This window comes from Podarcis pityusensis (assembly GCF_964106645.2).
Source record: "Podarcis pityusensis genome assembly, chromosome: 3".
Classification (NCBI taxonomy): Eukaryota; Metazoa; Chordata; class Lepidosauria; order Squamata; family Lacertidae; genus Podarcis; species Podarcis pityusensis.
Window position 1 is genome coordinate 47,919,563 of NC_138026.1, and position 21,139 is coordinate 47,940,701.

The following is a 21,139-nucleotide window of genomic DNA, read 5'->3' on the forward strand; positions in this document are numbered from 1 at the left end:
TGTTTCGAACCGTGGCGTTACTCCTTCTGAATTCCAGACTTAAATATAATTTATTTTTTTAAAAAAATAGTTCCAGGATCAGAACATGAGCAGTATGATGCAAAGTCACATTTGTACATTGACAAACTGCTGTAGGACAGGAACCTTGAGTGTGTACATGTGATTGCACCAAGATTATTTCTAGACATTTATCTGCCGCCGAATGGCTTTGAGTGACTTACCTGGTCTTTATGGCTTTTTCTGGCCCTGAAGCTCTTATTCTAGCTACTGCCGCCAAATCTTGGGTGTTGTAATGATACTGGTCCAGTGAAGCTAGTTATTTGTTTATTACATTTATAGGCCACTTTTCTTCCATCAAGGAACCCAGGGGGGTGTACTTGTTGCTCTTGGGTGTTCGCTCATCCAAGTACTGACCATAGCCAGACCAGCTTAGTTTCAGCAGAGTGGCAGGATATTGTGTCTAACACTGCAATTCATTGTGGCATTTAAGTGTTGGACTGGGCTATAAGGAGCAAGCAGAATTGTAAAAATTACTATCTTTATCATCATTTTCATCAATAGCCCTGAAAAGGAAAGATTGTTTGCCATCTTCATTAGTTCTTAAAGTAAAGAATTTAGTGTAGATCAGCCTTCCACAACCTGTTTCCCTGCAGATGTTTTGAACGGCAATTGTCATCAGCTCTACCCAGCATGGTCAATGGTCAAAGATTATGGAGTTCAGAAACAATTGGATGTCACCAGGTTGTGGGAAGCTGGTACAGATCAATGCTTACGTTCTTCTTTCTCTTGTAATGCTGTGGAGTTCACTTTAATAGGTCAACTTCAAAACAGAAATCTTGGTTGAGATGCAGCTGGATTTGTCTCACTTGGAAATCCTTGTGATTTTCTGCCATCTGGATGAGGGGAACAGATTGCTATCAATTATTATTCATCCAAAAGACTCAGTGTCAGAAAGCACAAGGTGAAGCTTGAGTGATTGATGATTTTGCTAGAATGCCAAGGCGTTTTCTGATTTTAAATCCCACACTGAATTGTTTACAGAGACACAATTGCTCTAAGGTTGGGAATTTGTGAGATAGTGGCATGTTCCTCAAAGCCAAGGTGTTAAATAAATTTAATTAATGTCAGTGACAATATGCAAGAATTGACACCTACCAGCTGTTTAGGAAAGTGACCTATCTGGGTGCATTTGGTGGTGGATATGGCTTTGTAATAGACACATACACCCAGTGAGTGGACCAAAATATTTGGTGACCATTGCACAGAACAATATACATAGATCCCATTTGTTCATAATAGATACAGAAACCCAATGAATATAAAAAATTGGATCCATACTTATAGAGAGACCCTACCCCTAGTTAGGCACCAGCAGGACATGACAGAGTGCCACAGCCCTATCACACATGTAGGGAAGAGACAAAACCCTGATCCATGCTACACCAAGCTGGAGCTGGAGCAGCAGTCATGACCAGATTGGCCCTGATGCCAGGCTTTTTGTAGGCAGCAGCTAGTTGGAATCCTACTAGTGGTACTTCCAGTTGCCCTTACTTTTGATAGAATGGAGAGCTCCAGACTAGAGGATGCTGGCATCACTCCATGTGCAGGGGCTGGCTGAACTGATTTTGAGCTGTGGGGAGGACGACCTCTAACCACTCTGGCATGCCTCCCTCATGCATGATTGATCAAGGGTTTGGATTGTAGCCTTTGTCAAGCTTATAATAGATTCATTGAAATCAATGGGCTATAAGCTATTTTTGACTATCTTAAATCCCATTGCTTTTGATGGGTTTACTCCAAGCATGTCAAAGTTTGGATCCAATTCAAGGTGCATACAGACCTTTCATGCAAACAGTTAATTGTCAGCTGGTTTAATATGCTGCTGGCAACACTTTGGTGCATATCCTAATAGATAGGAAGACAAAAAATAAAGACATTATCTTAGAAACGCATGGTATGTCATTGATACTGGTAATGCATGCACTGGAATAAACTGCTAAGATAATAGGAGGCAGTTGTTGTTTTTAACTTTTGATTTTGTTTAAACTAATGAATGTACTTATTTAAATTGAACTTCCCAGCCTCCGGCTTTCACTCAGAACCTTGATTTGCCATCAGCGAGATGTCAGATCAATAGCCCATTGACTTTTTGACAGTCAATTGATAGACCTGTTGATTGACAGCTTAACAAGAGAAGCACAGAAACTACTGTCTTCGGATACATAGTGTTTTTCTTGCAAGAAATATCTGTTGTCATTGTTTGTGAAATTCTATAGAATTATCAACACACTCTGTGTTCCAAGAACTGCGATGCCACAAAGCAGTACCTGACGTATTCATCCCAAATAATAAAGCACATTGCCTTTGTGAATCATACAATCCATCTAGTGTAATACTTTGAAACGTCTGTTAATTTTTATTTATCTGTGACACTTTTAATCTGTAGATTGCTTTGCCAGCCATATCTCAGTGACGCACATAACAGTCTTGAATACTAGGTCATCATGGGTTATAAATTATATAGAAAAGAAGTCAGCAGAGACTTTCTAAGGCTGGCCAGCTGAACAGATATTTGAAATTATGTCTTGATCAAATCGGGTCTCACTGATACAACTAGGAAAACGTTATCTTAATACTGATGCAAATGAAAACTTATCATCTTCTCGCATACCAGTTTGAGGATGAAGCTCATCTGAGTCTCTAAAACCAATAAAGATGGAGAAAATCTGCCCATTATACTGTTTTACACATGCTATTAGGGAATTGTTTTATTTCCGACACTGAATATCCATCTTCCTTATGAAAGATCAGATTTACATACAAGCCATAAATAGATTTCACAGTGCTAAGCTACTTATTTCAGTTGTAATTGCTTTCATATAATATTCATTGGCATAAAAGTTTTCAATAAAGCTGTGCGACCAATTTGCCTGAATACCAAGGCGAGAATAGTATATTTGGGTTGAGATGGAACCCCTCTGAGGTGAGCTTCCCCTCAAGAGGATCTGCACAGAATGTTGCTTTGGATTTGGAGTCCAAGGCAAGGTCCCCATGAAGCAATCTGTAGCTTGGGGCGGGGGAATGCAGGAAAAACTAACTCTCACACAACTGCCTTTCCCCGCTTCTCTTCAGTCCACCACTATTCCCTTTTCCTGATTTTCTGCTTGACACCTCACCACCAGAGCTGTTATTTGGGGCTAGGTGAACCACCACCAGCACCCTATTTTAAAGCTCCATTCATGTTGAAATGAGTGTAATATGTTGATTTTTCAGGAGCTTTTGGTAATTCTCTGTGGCAGCCCATAAGTTGTGCAATATTCTTTCTCTTGGCCTTTGACACCTGAGAAAATATTGGTGGCAGGACAGGCAAATCTTCCTGTAGCTCTTCCAAGCTCTTTGCGGCTGGTTTCTGTCATGTTAAGTTCCCAAAATATCCCATTTTGATAAACATTTTTTGTGGTGTGTGGGGCATACCATCTGCCACACAAAAAAATGACAGCAGCCACAACACCCACCACCCAAAAACAAACAAAAAACCCCTTCAACATGGGGATTTCTAGGAAATCTAAAATATTGACCAACATCGGAGCTTTGGCAATCTCCTATAACTCTTCTTTCCTGCAAAAAAAAATGTGCCCCAAAATGCAAAAGTTGGATTTCATCCCTTATTTCAGTGACAAATTTCATCCCTTCTTTCAGTGACAGCTTCCACGAAGTCAGAGGGACTTGCTCGCCTTTTGAAAGTATTGCTGAATTCTGTATGATAGTGGAATATTCAAGCTTCTTACATGTTATAAACAGTCAGTGTTGTGTCACAATGAACAAATAAACCTTTAGGTTAGCAATGAGGTGCACACACACATTTCTGTTTAACATGAAGCTTTTGGGCAGGATGGTTCCCTATATTATACACTCTATTCCTAGGAAGTAGGTATAGTTATCTGTTATCATAACACTGGTCAACAACAAATTTGTTGTCTGCATTTTTTCAGTTGATTTAGGACGAATCTGATGTGCTGAATCCAAAAATCACATTAGGTTTGCTCAATCAGGTCTAGTTTTTGAGCTATGGCCACATGTCATTTTTTAATGTTTTTGTTCACATGTATGCTTGTGTGGAGCATTTTAAAAGAAGTTGGTGGGGGTAAAATGCCATGTCGAATAATTGTTTTGATTGGAAATGATTATTTTAATGACAAGAAGTATTCAGGTCTGATAGTTCTGGGTGATTATGTTGAAAAGGGATCAGTTTGAAGTCATAAAACCTCGAAATCTTCCATAAATTGGTGCGGCAAAGCATGAAGTTGGGGGATCAAAACTAAGTTAAAGGAACGTCATCCACGACCCTCTGGTGGACAGAGACAGAATACTCTTCCCACCGCTGCACATCAAGCTCGGCTTAATCAAGCAGTTCACCAAGGCTCTGGACAAGGATGGTGACTGCTTCACTTACTTGTGCCAGGCTTTTCCAGGATTGACCATGGAGAAGTTGAAAGCTGGCATCTTTGACGGTCCTCAGATCCGTCAGCTCATCAGATATCCAGAGTTCGGAAACTCAATGAACAAAGTGGAACTGGAAGCGTGGAAGGCATTTGTTCTAGTAGTGAAGAACTTTCTTGGCAACAATAAGGCTAGAAACTATGCAGAACTTGTCAACAACATGCTGACTGCTTTCAGAAACCTGGGCTGCAACATGAGCGTCAAGATGCACTACCTATTTTCACATAGGGACCGGTTTCCTGAGAACCTGGGTACAATGAGTGACGAGCAGAGGGAGAGATTCCATCAGGACATGAAAGAGATGGAGACCAGGTATCAGGGTTGCTGGGACGCAGTCATGATGGCTGACTACTGTTGGACTCTGAAGAGAGACCTCCCTGCCGCTGAGCATTCCGGGAGTTCCAAGAAACGGAAGTTCAAGCCCTGAAGTGTGAAAAATGGTGAAGCAACATGCAATTTACGTGTACTTACCTTTATCAATGCCCACCATTCAGTTTACAGCAATCGATGTTTCTATCAGGTAATCAATATATGTTGCTGGAAAAACATTTTTTTTCTCTTAAAAACATATTTAGGATGATATGTGTTGACAAAAATCAGCTGATAATGCCACAAAAATGTAATCGAATTTGTCACAAGATCTGATTTTTTTCAAATCAACATAGCACAAAAACCTGACCTGATGGAGAGAAACGGATGCCGTTTCCTGATTCAGCAGTGCAAAAATACCCTAAATCAGTTGTAGAAATCTAGACAACATTCACAAGGTAAAAAATTGTTGCCCAGTGTAATGCTTGGATCCTGGGAAGCTTAGACAGGGAGCTGCAACCCCTAGGGGAACCATCCACCAGCATACATGTCCCCTTCACCAGGATTTATGTGATCCTGTTGTATCTCTTGTCAAACCAAAAATGTAACAGAGGATCTAAATATATTTAGCAAAAAATAATTTCTGTATTCCTTTCTGTTCAGTATTTTTCTTTCCAGTTCATTCTGGTCTCTATCCATTTTATCCTTCTGTCTTTTCCAATACCAATTGTTAAACCATTTGTATAAAATTGCTGTGATTATTTGAATGATGTTGTAGACCCTTCGAGGAGGATGTGACCTTCTGTTCTTGGCAATCCTCTTAGTCAAGGTTTGGATGCTCTCTTGACTCAACAATTTATGCTTATTACTGGAGTGTCACGAGGCACTGTTCTGAAACATATGCACTTGCCACAGGGTATGGCTGAGTAGTAATAAATTACTGTAGTGGGTGAGGTAAGGACATGTCAGTCTGACTCCTAGTCTCTTTGTTTTCTTTTGGTCAGCCAGGCTCAGCTTTAACACTTTGTTAAACGGGTAGTGTTGATAATGCTAAAGCACAGTGGGCTGTGTTTAGGTATTAGGCAAAATAGATACCGTACATTTCCGTGTACAGTGGTACCTGGGGTTAAGAACTTAATTCATTCTTAACCTGAAACTGTTCTTAACCTGAGGTACCACTTTAGCTAATGGGGGCTTCCGCTGCTGCTGCCACGCAATTTCTGTTCTCATCCTGAAGCAAAGTTCTTAACCCAAGGTACTATTTCTGGGTTAGTGGAGTCTGTAACCTGAAGTGTCTGTAACCCGAGGTACCACTGTATAAGACTAGGTTTCACTCTTTAAAAATTATCTTATATATGGATAGTGCATAGGGTGGATGTTTGATTGGTTGCTGCCGTGGCTGTCAGCAGCTGTTGAGCGTGTTATTGGTTACTGCGTCAATGGCTGTTGTTGATTGGCTGATGCTGCGGCAGTTGGGCGGGTAATTGGCAGCTTTTGCAGGCAAGGGAGCAGAGGAGAGGTGGGTTTGGGGGCACGTGCGGGTGAGTGATTTTAGGCTATCTCAACAACTCTGGGCAATCCTCCCCTAAAAAACCTCAACAACTCTTAAATTTGTCCCCCAAAATAGGGGGCATCTTATACATGGGGGTGTCTTATAAATGGAAAAGTATGGTATATGGTACGGGGGTGGGGATTTGGAACACTGCAAGTGTTCTCAGAAAAAGGCAGGGACCTGATGGACCTTGAGGTCTCCTTGTGTGATTTAGCAGGACATTCGAAATAGGCAGGAAATCCTAGTTCTTATGCCAGTCTGCATAGGGCAATGATAACCAAACTTGGCCCTACAGCTGTTTTGGGACTACAATTCCCTTCATTCCTGACCACTGGTTCTCTTAGCTAGGGATGATGGGAGTTGTAGTCCAAAAACAGCTGGAGGGCCAAGTTTGGCCATCACTGGCATAGGAGCTCTGTGGCTGAGGCCAGAAAACTGCTTCAGCCTGAGCCACTTAGTACAATTGCTTTAATTTTATTATTTATTTCTGAGATTTTGACTCTTATAACATGTAACACATAACATTTAAACTCATCAATAACAATGGGTTACATTTTAAATTTAACAGTTGTCTCTTTGCATCCTTTTAGTGTAATTGCCTCTCTAACATGTTGACTCCCAAAATACACTCTCTAACATGTTGACTCCCAAAATCAGAATGCACACCTTTGTGGCCATTCTCCTGTGCGAGATCACAGGGCCCAAAAGCACGCTTTTCAGGGCACCCAAAAATATGCCCCCAAGTGCTTTGGAGGGGGCATGAGAGCTTGGTGTGAAATTGCAGCATTCAAAATGGCCACCATCCTCTCACATGAAAATACAGGGTGTACCAGGACACTTGTGGGGTATTCGTTGTTGATAATGATAATAATATAATTTCATTTATTTATCACTTTACATTAGGCATCTTGAAGTGATTTACAATAATGCACTTACACTGCATTTCACTGATTCCTCCTAAACCCAAGTTTCATTAGGTAAATCAGTTCCGTGACAGAAAAGTGCTTAGGTCTAATATAATGGAAGGTGGGATCTGGATTCAGGCACCCAATCCAAAGAAGATGTAGTTGACTCATAGAAAGCTGGCACTTAGTCCAAATTGTTTCAACCCCTTTTTCATTGTCTTCACAAATATTATTATTATTATTATTATTAGTAGTAGTAGTAGTAGTAGTATACCACCCTTCAGCTGACGATCACAGGATGGTTCACAATATAAGATGTTTACTTGGTATTTTGTGCAGCAATCACCACCAAGGATTTGATTGATTTCAAAATAGAGTCATTGATCTTTAGAGTTATCTAAAACTTTTGAACTGATTTCTTTCTTTTTTGGCTCTCCCTCGTGGTCTGTTCTACAAGTGTTTTAAATATGAATTGTATAGCTAAGGGGAATCACAGTTTGTGAATATTTCATGCATATGCACTTCTGTAGGAAGCTTAAAGTGGAATTAATGTGGAGTTAATTGTGTAATAAAAATATTTCAGGTGCTTCAACATGCTGTTTGAAGATATCATTTTAGCATGTGAGAAGATTACTGATACGTCTGTTCTAGAATCATTAAACACTTGCCTTTCTCCAAAGTTTGAGGCAGGATAAATTGCTTGTGCATTGATCATTGTCTGATCCAGTATGACACACACACACAAAAATGACTGCAGCATTCCTTCAGTAATGGTAAAGGTAAAGGGACCCTTGACTGTTAGGTCCAGTCGCAGACGACTCTGGGGTTGCAGCGCTCATCTCGCTTTACTGGCCGAGGGAGCCGGCATACAGCTTCCGGGTCATGTGGCCAGCATGACTAAGCCGCTTCTGGTGAACCAGAGCAGCACACGGAAACGCCGTTTACCTTCCCGCCGGAGCGGGAAGGTACCTATTTATCTACTTGTACTTTGTGCTTTCGAACTGCTAAGTTGGCAGGAGCAGGGACCAAGCAACAGGAGCTCACCCCGTTGTGGGGATTCAAACTGCCGACCTTCTGATTGGCAAGCACTAGGCTCTGTGGTTTAACCCACAGCGCCACCCGCATCCCTTCAGTAATGGTATTGCAGGCTTTGCTTGAAGGGGAAAGGCCCAAAGGTTTGCATTTGAATGAAATGAAATTCACATGTACAAAAATGATTGTTTAGCTAAGACTCGATAGGGCCATGTGGAGATCATTCTTGAGCAAGTTTTCTTTAGAGGTAGGGATATTTGATGAATTCAGTCTTCATGAGTTCCGAAATGAACTGGACAAATTTGTAAATCAGAACTTAAAGAGCAATCGCATGCACACCACCTATGCCAGGTTTGAGGAGGTCGGATTAGACAGAAGCATTTCTCCACTCACCTCTCCTACTGAGTTGGCCTCTCAGTGGCCACCATCAGCAGTGTATAAGGTTCCTTTTGTTGTCACCGGCTGCCCTCTCCCATCATCATTTCTTCTAAACATTGATGAAGTTAAAACATTCATCCTATCTCTCCATGATGAATGTGCTTCAAAACACAGCATGTCAGAGCATTTCCAGCAGAGTGTGATACATATTACCATGGAATATTGTATGCAGAGCTTCCTTGCCAGTATACATTATTCCATTCCTTAAGCCTGGGATTTTGTGACAATTTCTCAGCTGTCAGGTGTAGGCAAGCTTTCTTTTAAGCTAGCATTTTCAATGTGTAGTCCAAGCTTCTTGGTGTGAAACAAAACATTATAAGATTCGTCTTTCTGCCATATGGGGTGAAACTGCTTTCAAACCTAATAATGGGGGCTAAGTCTTCTCATGCTGAGTCCTAAATTATAATTTGTGTTTGACAGCAGGCAAAATGAGCAGAGGTGAAGATTTCATTCTCCTTTCTAACGCAATCTGGAAACCAAGAATTCTTTAAAGGCAGGTGGTATTGTGTAGCCTTTGAGAGTAAAACAAAAGACCTTTGTCAGTGCACAGAAGCAACTCTCTTGATTTATCTTCCTTATGTCACTCAGCTTGATGGGTAATAGCAATACTACTTGGGCAATAGCAATCCTGTATTTGTTAAATGGTCAGCATATTACCCTATGATTTACAATGAAAACAAGCTTTCTATATTCCAATAATTCCCTTGTATGTCTGTTATTCTTAATTCATCTTTAGGCAGGCCACTGAGATGTAATAATGTAAGGAATGTTTATTACGCCATATATATTAAACTCAGCGGGACTTATTCCCAGGTAGCTGGGTATATGAATCCACTTCAAATCCTAATACTGTCCCCAAAACTTGATTTGGACTAGTGTTTCTGAGCAATCTTAAAAACACTCAGGAGGGAAAAAAGGTTTTAATGAGAATTCTAAATTAGTTAATTGTTGTCTTCCTCAAAGCTTTCAGACCCCTTTTACCTTACAACTTCACTTGATATTGCTGTAGTAGTATTAGGGAAAGGGGATCCCTATCTTCCCCATTGTCTTGTTGAAGTTATAAGTTTAATGTGCATAAAATGCTGTATTGAATTGAATTGCATTGTATTTGTTATTTTAAAAAAGGTTTTAGGCATATAGGCGGTATTTTTCATAGAGTGTGCTAACTAAATGCTTTAAAAACCAAGATCTGCAAGCAAAGCTTTAAAACTTATTTCTTGTGGTGAAGAGGATTTATTTCCACACAAGAGTCAGATCAGAGACTTTCCATTGGCACTATATCTAACAAGTCTTTGCCATTGTTCTCCTGCTGCTTCCATGATGGTAACAAGGAAGGCAGGCAGGCAGGCAGGAAGTGGTTCTGTTTTGCCTTTCCCCCCAGCTTCCTGGAACACTGCAGGAAGCAAGCTAAAAGATGCACCCACCCAAAAACATTGTTCCTTTCCCTCTGTTTCTTAGGCAGCAATAGCATATGTAGGTGTTGACGGGAAAATTTTATTCGGCACAGAAAAGAATCTGAGCCAAAGCGTAATCCTGGGCCTGCAAAAGTAAGTTTGCATTAAAAGACAGCTTAAGAAATTGTGGAGGATTGTATTCTGAACTAAAGAATTCTGAACCTCAGTGACATCACTACTTAAGACCGAGACCCAAACTAGATGTGACACAGCCAGCCACACATCCTACTTTTTATTTGTAAGCCAAAAGCAGTTCTGGAAGCTGAATTTGAACAGTTGAATGTACAGAGGAGAGGGGTATTGAAAACAAACCCTATCACCTCCAGCTGGATTTCAGATCAAAATGACTCATCAGGACCCTTTCAGCATATAGGGATGCATCTCTCTCTCTCTCTCTCTCTCTCTCTCTCTCTCTCTCTCTCTTTCTCTCTCCACCCCCCCCCCCAATGGATGGAAAAGCAGCATAGGATGGCAGTTGGTAGTGCTGAGTTGGAAAGCAGAAGGAGGGGGAGGGAAGGATTTATTTATATATATGAACAGCATATCTATAGTTTGTGATAATGTATGTATTTCTGAAGTAGAGGATTCAATCACTATCCATTACATATGCTGCTTCTGACTTACACAAAGTGCTGTAGCAGCTAAATTAAAACAAGATGGCACTGTCAGGGCATGTCTGAATGCAGGTGGGGATATATGATGGTTTGAAAGTGTGGATTTGATTATCCTGACCATACTTTTAACTTCGCATCTACACTGACTCCATATTACTACAGCTGTTGGGATCTATGAGAGGAGAGTTATGACACATCCTAGCCCTACTCTCTGCTTTCCTACAGAAGCTGGGTGGGAGAGAAGACACATGTGCTAAGGAAGGAAATTATCTGTTTTATGTGTTTGACTACCTCTGCCTCCCTCTGAATAAGACACCTAGGAGGATTGGTCCAGTTCACTTCTCACAGGGTATTATTGGTACATATGTTAACATTTTTGCATGCCTGCATGATTGCTGACTGCAAATGCCTTTAGATAGGCAATGGAGCCCACAAATGAACTTATAGCTTGTCCACATGATAGTTTTGGGGAAACCTCAGGCAGGTCAAATAAGACTGAATACATGGCAAGGTTGTAGACAAGTGTTGTGCTGTGCTGTATGGTGACTCCTTTTTGCAGATACCTTTCTAAACTAGCATCATGGGAAGTTTGCTTTATGATGCAACCTGAGCCACAACTTTCCCCTTTGGAGAAATCTTATTACTTAAGATTGTCACAAAGAAAACTGATAGTGGAGTAATCTAGAATTAACTGTGAATTCATTAGTGTTATCAAGCATTTATTTTGAATACTTACACTAATTATCTTGGGCTTCCTAAAGCCAAACATATAACCCCCCCCTTTTTTTGCAGAACAATCGGGCTGCACAGTGGAATTTATTCTGCCCAGCACTGCATTTTTCATTCCATGTAGCACCATTCTTGGCAGGAACACCTTTTCTACCTTTCTTCATTTGTGCTCTATGGACCATGAAAACTGCCATTACAAAGGGAGAGAACACTGTATGAACTATGGTGTGTGTGAGTGTGTGTTTTTATCACTTTTATGCTGACACAACAAAATCGGCTAGTTAACTTAAAGCTTTACAGGCCTCAGCAGTTCTGATAAAAGAGAGAAGGAGAGAGAAAAAACCGAGGTCGTGGAATGGAGGAGACCAGTCAGATAAAATGAAAGGCTATCTTTCATCTTTGATCCCTTACCTTGAAAACTGAAGACAAACTATGGTGCTGTAGTTGTTGGTGGCATGGAAATCAAATTCAGGCAGAAAGGAAGGTTACGTCCACCCTCTCTCTTTTTTTAAAGAAAAAATAACGAAAGATAATATTGTCTGAAATATTACTGGTGTGCAGAAATCCATCCTTGGTTGGTTGCATGATCGTCCTTAAAATTGTATCTATTAGACTTGCAGCCAGCAAATGAATGCTTAAGATGAAAAGTGAAAAGTGAGTAATGCACCAGAACAGTACAGTATGCCACAGGTATTATGCCAGTGTGGCAGGCAAAGATACAACTGCAAGTGTTCAGGATCAAGGGATATCCTTTTCCAAACACTGGCTAACCAGATGCCTATGGGAAGCCCATTAGCAGGACAAGGGGACAAAGAGCCTTTTCCCACCACTGTTTCCTGACACCTGGCATTTAGAAACACCCTGCTACTGATGTGCAAACATGCCTACCTTAGTGAAAGTAATAATAAACAGATTAGAATAATACAATGTATTTGATTGTTGTTTTGTACAAAGAGAACTGTCTCAAAGTGACTTAGCAACAAATAAAAATCAATTACACAAATGTTTTATATTCAGGAAAATTGCTTTCCATATCCCTGAGGAAAATGCATAAAGCACATCTGTTAAGAGAAGTACACACAAATGCATTTTAATTTTTGTTCTGACTTTGTATTTTTTTTATTAAAAACATGCAAGCTGTTGAGAAAATTGAGGGAAGTGAATTTAAGATTGGGATTGAGGTAACTTCCCATTGACAGATTCAGTTTCCCACCATTCGAAGGCAAGAGACTCTCCATGGGCCCTCCCTGCTCAGTAGATCTAGCATCTCACTGTCATTGTCACCAGCTGCTGCTTTTCCTCTTCCTTGCCAGTGCTACCAGAAAGCTGATGAACAAAGAGGTGAGTTGAGAAACAGTGAGGAGGAAGAGCTAGCCCAGGGGGCTCCTGTTTTGGGCCACTTATCGGGTATGGCATCTTGGCAGATGCCCACCCATGCCTACATTTGAAGGTAGCCCTGCTTCCACCTTTTCCTCCTCCCAATGCCCCTGCTCTTAGCAGCTTTTCTCCTTTCAGTGTCTCAGGAGGAAGACATACCTGGGAGACAAATTTAGAGTGAGGACTCAGCAGACTGGGTAAAAGCTTAGTGGCCTTATCTCTGTCGTGTTTCCATTTTAAATCCTTGCCTTCTAAACATGACTTTTAAAAGAAAATTTGGAACACATGCAAATTGTATACACATACCTAATTTGTAGATTGGTTAAAGCCAAGGAATGACTTCATTGTACTTCATGCTTCTCAGCTGGAGCTTTTGCTTTTCGGGATCATTTCACAATCCTTCTTTAAGTGATTGAAATTGAAGGTTGTTTCCTTCAGCACAGTACCACTTGACGAGTGCCAATCACTGTATCTGTCTGCTTGAAATCCTATAATGTCTCCTATTATGATGAGTATATGTTTGATGAATACAACATCGTGTTGGACTTCCACCTCCATTGCTAGACTTTATTCTTTCTTTCTTTTTACAATGATGCCGTAAATATTTCATTGTCTTTAACAAAGAAATGAGAGGCATTTTGAACAGGATTCTAGATTGCACTGCATGCAATATATCCAACAATCTGTGACTGCATTTTGTCAGATGAAAAACCCAGTTAAAGGTGAGTATCTTAGCTTACCGTTTGTGCAGGATGCAGTGTGGGAAAGTGATGTATGGCCATTCAGATTGAAGTGGAAGAGAAGAGAAGAGCTACAGGGAACCAGGCAGAGGGCCTTCTCGGTAGTGGCGCCAGCCCTGTGGAACGCCCTCACATCAGATGTGCCTGACATTTAGAAGACATCTGAAGGCAGCCCTGTTGAGGGAAGTTTTTAATGTGTGACATTATAATGCATTTTTAATCTTTGTTGAAAGCCACCCAGAGTGGCTGGGGAGACCCAGCCAGATGGGCTGGGTACAAATAATAAATTATTATTATTTTGAGGTTGTTTTTAAAGCAGTGACAAGTGGAAAGTTCTTCCAAATCTACAAGTCACTAATCATTCTCTTCCTTGATTTTAAGATTAAAAAAAAAATTAAAACAAGCCAAGTAGAAACTCAATCCTAAATATATTTACTGTGAACAACAACAACCTAATTGGTACTTTTTGTTTCTGAAATGTTTGAATATGCAGTGACTTTACCATCTTGTTTTCCATCAGGGAAGTTGTGTGAATTAGCATTTTTCTGAAGTAGTATTTTGTACATTTCTCAGGTGGAAGTGCTGCACCCATGAAAATGGTTTGTAGATGTAATTTGCCTCAAGAACAAATGCGCAAACTGATCCCATGCCTGGTGAATTTGGTGAAAGGGGGTGTACATTAGAGTTTTGGGTAATATAAAATTGTATGGACATTGATACCCAAATCCTACTATTCTGTGGTTGTGTCACATTGTACAGTGCAGATATCAAATCCACACACACACACACAGGCCCGCCAGATGCTGCAAAGAAATCTGAAGTGGTCCCTTCACTACGTTTTTATTGCACTATCAGTGCAAAATTGGAAAGTGGGAGAAAAGCACATGCATACTATCAAGTGATGCTTGAGTTGATGGCCAACACTTGTTCCTTTGTTCCATCATGGAATGGCTACTGCCTGATCTTCCAATTAAAGTTTTCCAATTAAAGATTACAGAGATAAAGCATGAGTGGAGTCTGTTCTCATTTATTTAATACAAAACACCTAGGCAGTGAACTGGAAGGGAAACCTGAAAGAGTGCAGTCTAAGACTTTTTTCAGAGCAGAACCTGTGACAGCATCCCCTAGAACACTAGGGTAATGGATGGATTCTCCTTTCAAGTGAATGAGGTGATAATGATACTTACTCGTTTTACTATTGTTTATGGCACCAAGAAAGTCAGAAAATGAAAGTGACTTCCTATTTTATTACTGTCAGTGGATGTACATGGTGAGCACAGCTTCTGCCATTCCTGGACTTCTTTTGAGGGTGTGGCAATGGGGACTGCCCTGATGCGCTCTTACACTTCAGAATTTACCGCAATACCATCATGCATAAGAATATCAGAACAGTTTTAAAGATGCTTGCCTCCGTCTCCTGCCGTCCTAAATTCGCACAGCCATGGGAAAGCTTTCATTATGTTTACATTCATGATCTCTGACACGTAGTTATCTTTCCGTGATCTTTAATTTATGAGTGCTGAGGAAACCATAAAGCAGTCTCTCCTTTGGATGTCATTGTGATATCTTTCGGCTTGAAGCACCAAGTAGCTGAACTCTTTGAGTCCCTTCACCTCTAATTGTCTTGCTAGTCAGAATGGGCTTCAGAGTTTCAGAGTCATTACTGTCTTCCCTCTTCCACGCGAAATGTCACAAATCATAACTATCTCACTTTTAAACTGCATTACCTCATGCATTACAATAGAAAATAAGCTTAATAAATTATGCCACCACAAGTTTTCCCTTCCAGATATCATTTCTAGTTGAGCAGATTATTCCCTGTTAGATCAGATCCTTTATCAAAGCAGCCGGTAGATGAATTCATCAGAATTCCTTGCTTTATGGAAGCTGGAAATGCAAATATAACTGGTAGGATGTGTCTGAAACAGTGTTATCAGTATCAATCTCAAAACCAAAGTGACCAGAACCTATTTGGTGTAAGAGGAGAAAGGAAGAAGCTTCTCCTTCCTGCTCTCTGTTTGATGCCACCATTGCTGACATCCTAGTTTGCTGGTAATTAAGGGAAGGATGGGCAAGATGGGTTATTTATTAATTACTTATTTCATGAAATGTATACACTGCTTGATAGTTGTTGTTTTTAACCATCAAAGCAATTTATATTTTTTTTGGAAAAGTTTACAGATGGGGACTGATGGTGAGTAGGGGTTTTAGGGTGCAGTCTTAACCCTGGCCATGCCACAGAAGGGCTTAATGCCCCGTCGGGAACCATGGAGCTCACTCTGGTCAGGGAAGGTAGGTTGTTTTTGCTATGCCTGCCGAAAGCTGGTAGAGCAAAACGGCCCAGAACTCCTGCTGCAACTTGTGACTTGCATAAGCTTTGGAGCCAGTGGATCCACCATAGGAAATGTTTCTCTACAACCAGGCCTTTGGCTGATTGAGCTTTCTATGGCCTTTCAAGTGTTTTTGTGAGAGGAGAGTTGTTGGTTCTGTTCCGTTCTTGTTTTAGTATGTATTTTTTTGTTCTTGTGTGTATTTTCATGTTGAGAGCCGCCCTGTGATCTTCAGGTGGAGGGCAGTGTACAAATTAAACAACAACAACATGTGAGATTGCCTTACGCTGAGTCCGACCATTAGGCCATCTCCCTCAGTATTTGTCTACACTGACATGAAGTGGCTTTTCAGGGTTTCAGATGGGAGTCTCTCCCAGTCCTTTCTGGAGATACTGTGAATGGTACCTGGGACCTTGTGCTTGCATAGCTGGTGCTCCAATGCTAAGCAATCATCCTTCCCTTGAGCTACGGTTCTTCCCTACCTCTTTAAAATGCCCTGTTTCAGAGATTTTATGCTGGCTATCACCTGCAGACACGAGGGTTAGAATTTTATGATTTCAAAAGAGATGAATGCTGCAGTTTTCAATAGAAAGTTTTGGACATTGTAGGCTGCAGCTTGAACACCCCTGTTGTTTCCTAGTTGTTGTCACTGAGTTGTTAAATGCGCTATAAATGCTTCAGTCCATTTATTGCTTCTTCTGGGTTTCTGTGGCATACTTATTGTTCCTTGGGGGCAAAACTCAGTTGTATACACTTGAGACAGACTTTTAACCAAAAAAGGGGGGGTTAGTTGCACATGTATGTTGTTACATAGGTTTTCTTGTTATTTGAGACCTTTTTCGCCTGTTCTTTAGACTCATTCTGACTCCTGTGAAAACTGCTGTGCAGCATGCAGCTCAAGTGTATTTTCTTCCAGTGTAATATTGATATAAAATGAATACAAGCACAATTTGTTTTCAGACCACAGCTTGCACAACAAACCTTTGTTTGTGTGCGATCCCCATTCATTATATGTTCTTCTTTCTCTGCTCTTTCTCATTCAAATGCCCCTGCGATCAATAGTATATATGATAGTTTGGCACCATCTCAGTGAGTTCTTGCAGATGGATATAAAATTCTATTTTTATTACCACTGGGTCCTGGAAGTGTTTGAATGATAGATTTACAGAAGTCCCCAGGCAAATTGAAATAAGCCTTGAATTGTATCTCAGCAGGGATACTAGGTTATCCTTATTCAGAATAAATGTTCCTCTTTTTATCCCACATATACCACTAATCCTCCTTGGGGGCAGAAGCTACAGATGCCAGTCAACTCAACTTTAGAAAGGTCTGCAGTGTCAATCTTGTGCTCAATCCCTGTCCCAGAGCTGGAGTTGTAGTTAGGTGTAAAGTTGATATTAGCACATGAGAGAAGAAGCTTGTCATCTCGTCTTGCCTATTGCTTTCTGGAGTTGAGTTCGCTGAAAAGGAATTGATAATACAGCACTTTCATTTTTATTTATTTTCTGCATTTCTGTTATAACCCAAAGCTGAGTTCTGCTTGTGGCACAGAAAACACACACATACAAACCTTAAAATACAGTATAGAATAATAAACACTACAACAGATATATGCTGAGCTAGGATCTTGACATTTGTGTTTTTAACATGAGAAGATCCAGAATGAAATATCCTTCTCATATTCATTTATACTGCATGTAGCCTCATCTGATAAAACAGTGGTCATCAACAATTTGGAGAGCACATTTGGAATTTTGAGGAAGGGCACCACAAAATGGTGTGGCCTAACATAAAATGGTTGCTACCTCCAAAATAGCAGAAAAAGAAAAGAGAGGGGAACATAAAATGATTCAAATATGGAAAAATCTATTCAATTCTTTTAATTAACAAAAATGGCAATCTTTTCCCCGCCGTAAACTTTAATAGGTAGAAATGCAACAAGTTAAGCCTTTTGTAGCATGGAAATATAATTATGTGAAGATGCACCTGTCTGCAGCTTTATTTCTCTTATTTTGCTGCCTGCCAGTGATGTGGAGCAGTCATCTATTCATAGGCTTTAAAAAAATGTGCGTTTGGAGGAGGAAATACAGGGATTTGGGGGAGGAAATACAGGGGTCACCTGTCACTCATCTTGCTGCCTGCCAGCCACATGGTACAGTCACCATGCAGCTTCTCTTAAAGAGCTTCTTGAAATTTGGAAGAAATGTCAGAATCCTCCTCTTGCTGCTGGGTTTATTTCATTGCCTGCTGGCACGTACAGCAGGCAGCCACTTGAGAGGGGCGTCAGTGGAATATGGGGCGGAGGATATGGTAACCCTTTCTTGTCCGGCTGCATGCCATATAGCAGGGATTCTTCCCCAAAAAATATGTGATATGCTCAGTGCAGATGCATCTTGCTATTATCTCCTTTGTCCTTATCATCACCCCTTTTCCCGATTGTTCAAAAATTGTTGCAGGAGGGAGCGCACTTTTGAGGCATTCTTATTACCATCCCATTTCCGCCCTTACTGACTCACAGCTGGGATTTTTCCCAAGTTGTTTGGGGAGGGGGGAACACAGTGCCAAGACAGAAACATAATCTCTTCATCATACTAGTCTGGGCAAGTATTGTACAACTGCTACTCTAGTGAGTTGTCTTTTCTGTGTTTTTACCTTGTATTTCTATTCTTTTCTGTTTCATATAGTAAAAAACAACAACTTGCCATGCCTTTTTATTTGTGTCTATGACTGGATGTAGTGATTCAAAATTACAACTACATTACTCCATCCATGCACAAATATTTCCCTCCTGTCTTACTATTATTATCACATATTTAAACTTTTAATAGATAGTTGCTCAAGTCAACTTGCAATAGTCTGAGCCTCTTCATTATTTTCCACCTTTCCTCTGTAACGATGTACTTATTAAATAGCTTGCTATCTTGCTGTGAATTTTCGTCTGGGGTTTTTAGGTACTTTACACATTGCTGCTGTTATTAAAACGAAAGGTAATATGTACGCAAGCTATTAGATTACCAACTTCCAGAGAGCCTTTAAAAGTTGAAGAGTTCTTAGATGTTGTGAAGATCTCAAGCACATTGAACTGCTGGAGTTTAAAGTTGCATGGTGACAACTAAATTGAAAACTATTTGTATATATCTTGGATTAGCTACAAGGTTTCATCAGCAAGTAATTCACAAGGAAAACACTTTTTCTTTACTCTTTAGCACATGAAAGATAGTTTTTACCATTACAGTGATCGGTTTGGTTATTTTTTCTTAGCCTGCAACACTGTTTTATGATGTTAGATTTCAACTGTTATATTTTCAACATTTGGTGACTGCCATCCCCATGTGATAACCTGTCATGTGATACCTTATCTGTCTCAAATGGAGGCTTTTCAATATGCAAAAGTCATATCTGTCAACAGTAAGTGAAGTGGAATCATCATATGATGTGATTTTGTGAATCCTGTTGGTCTGGGGGCACTATCCTGTGCAATGTTGAATTCATATCACTGTACTCTGAGCTTTGGATTCTTATGACCAACTGTTGACATTCTTTGAAAATATAGCCAACAAATAATAAACTACTATGGAAGAAAAATTCATAATCAAATTAACGTTTTCTGCTTCCCAGCATATTTTCTACTTTGTCAGTGTTTAGGCCAATGGAATTAGCCATCAAACTGGGTTTTTTTAAATTTGGAATATTTATTCTGAATGTTTAAGCCTGATGAGGAAAGATCTTTTCATACAGAAAAGTTTTTTCTATTATGCATATATTTGTCTTCATTTCCTTCCCACAAGGAATCCTACAGACTGTCGTCCTGTCAGAATGCAAAAGATTCATAACGAAGACGCTTTAGTTTCACAAGATGATATTTCTTAGGGACTTTTGGCTGAAGCCACACTAGCTAAAGCAATTTGATCCTGGTATATGAAATGCAAATTTATAGTAGAGCTGTGTGCTGCCTGGTCCAATAAAGATCCTGCCTCAGCCTGTGTTTGTTAATCTGTGATCCATTGAAATTATTCCCATTCTCTTCAAATAAATCATCTTCTTTATTGAACACTTTCTCTCTATTGTGCTTATGAATCTTGCCATTTCTGTTTCAGAAATCAAGAATAGCCACGTATGAAAAAATGTGGGCCTTTATGAATAGCAGGAGGCAGTCGGTGCTCGTCAAAAGTAACGAAGAAGGTATCCAGCGTGTACTCACCTCTGATTATGCCTTCCTAATGGAGTCAACTACCATTGAGTTTGTTACACAGCGGAACTGTAACCTGACACAGATTGGTGGCCTCATAGACTCCAAAGGTTATGGTGTCGGAACTCCTATGGGTAGGTTGCATGCCTTTCTTCTCTTTTTGTTAAATTGCATGTGCAGCAATAGCACCATTTCCTCCCTTTGCTGGGTATTAGCTGGATTATAACAGCACCATGTGCTATTATTAATATATCCATATTTAATATATTTATATGTTGCTTAATCAAAAAGTATATAAGCACTTTACAAAAGGAAACAAACTAAATTAAAGAAGCTAAAACACGGGAGTGCCATATAATACAATAAATATTTTACTAGTAATGTACTTTAACCACTTCTTAAGAGAGGGATAGCCTGTTGAAGCCCAGGAGTCTTCAGCCGCCATTTGGAAGAACATTTGGTGCTTCCCATACTACAAAGAAGGGAGTTCTTGAAGGTTAGTGCTATTAGGAGAAGACCTGCTTGAGTTTTACTTTTTTATATAGCTGTGTGATCATGTTGAACATTAATGGGATGATATATATGTAAACACTCAAAGTGCCATGATCACCATCATTATAATTACCTTTTTTCCATCAATATGGATGTGGCATATGTTTTTAGCACAAGATTTGTCTTGCCATTGCAATATAGGAAAGTCTGTGGTTGCCTGTAAAATTCAAGGCCCATTCTAGGGAGGTCTGTGTTTTTCTGAAGCGAATATGGTATTTTCCTTGAAAAGGGAACTTTCATCAAAGGTTACTGTAGATCAGGGATGGAAAACCGGCGGCCCTCCTAGTGTTTTTGAACTCCATCAGCCCTTGCCAGCATGGCTATTAGTTGGACATGGTGGAAGTTGTAACCCCACAGCACTTGGAGGGCCACAGATTGCCCATCCCTGCTATTCCCACTGGTGTGATAATGAATGAGT

The 21,139-nt window shown here is 40.2% G+C and overlaps 1 protein-coding gene across 3 annotated transcripts in view; it reads left to right on the plus strand.

The window, feature by feature from the left end:
- Positions 1 to 21,139, plus strand: part of GRIK2 (glutamate ionotropic receptor kainate type subunit 2) — a 441,474-nt gene that overhangs the window by 383,393 nt on the left and 36,942 nt on the right. For all 3 annotated transcript variants that reach the window (XM_080999933.1, XM_080999935.1, XM_080999934.1), the window contains exon 15: positions 20,078 to 20,303. In XM_080999933.1, coding sequence (XP_080856059.1) covers positions 20,078 to 20,303 — 226 coding nt within the window. The remainder of the gene's footprint in view (positions 1 to 20,077; positions 20,304 to 21,139) is intronic.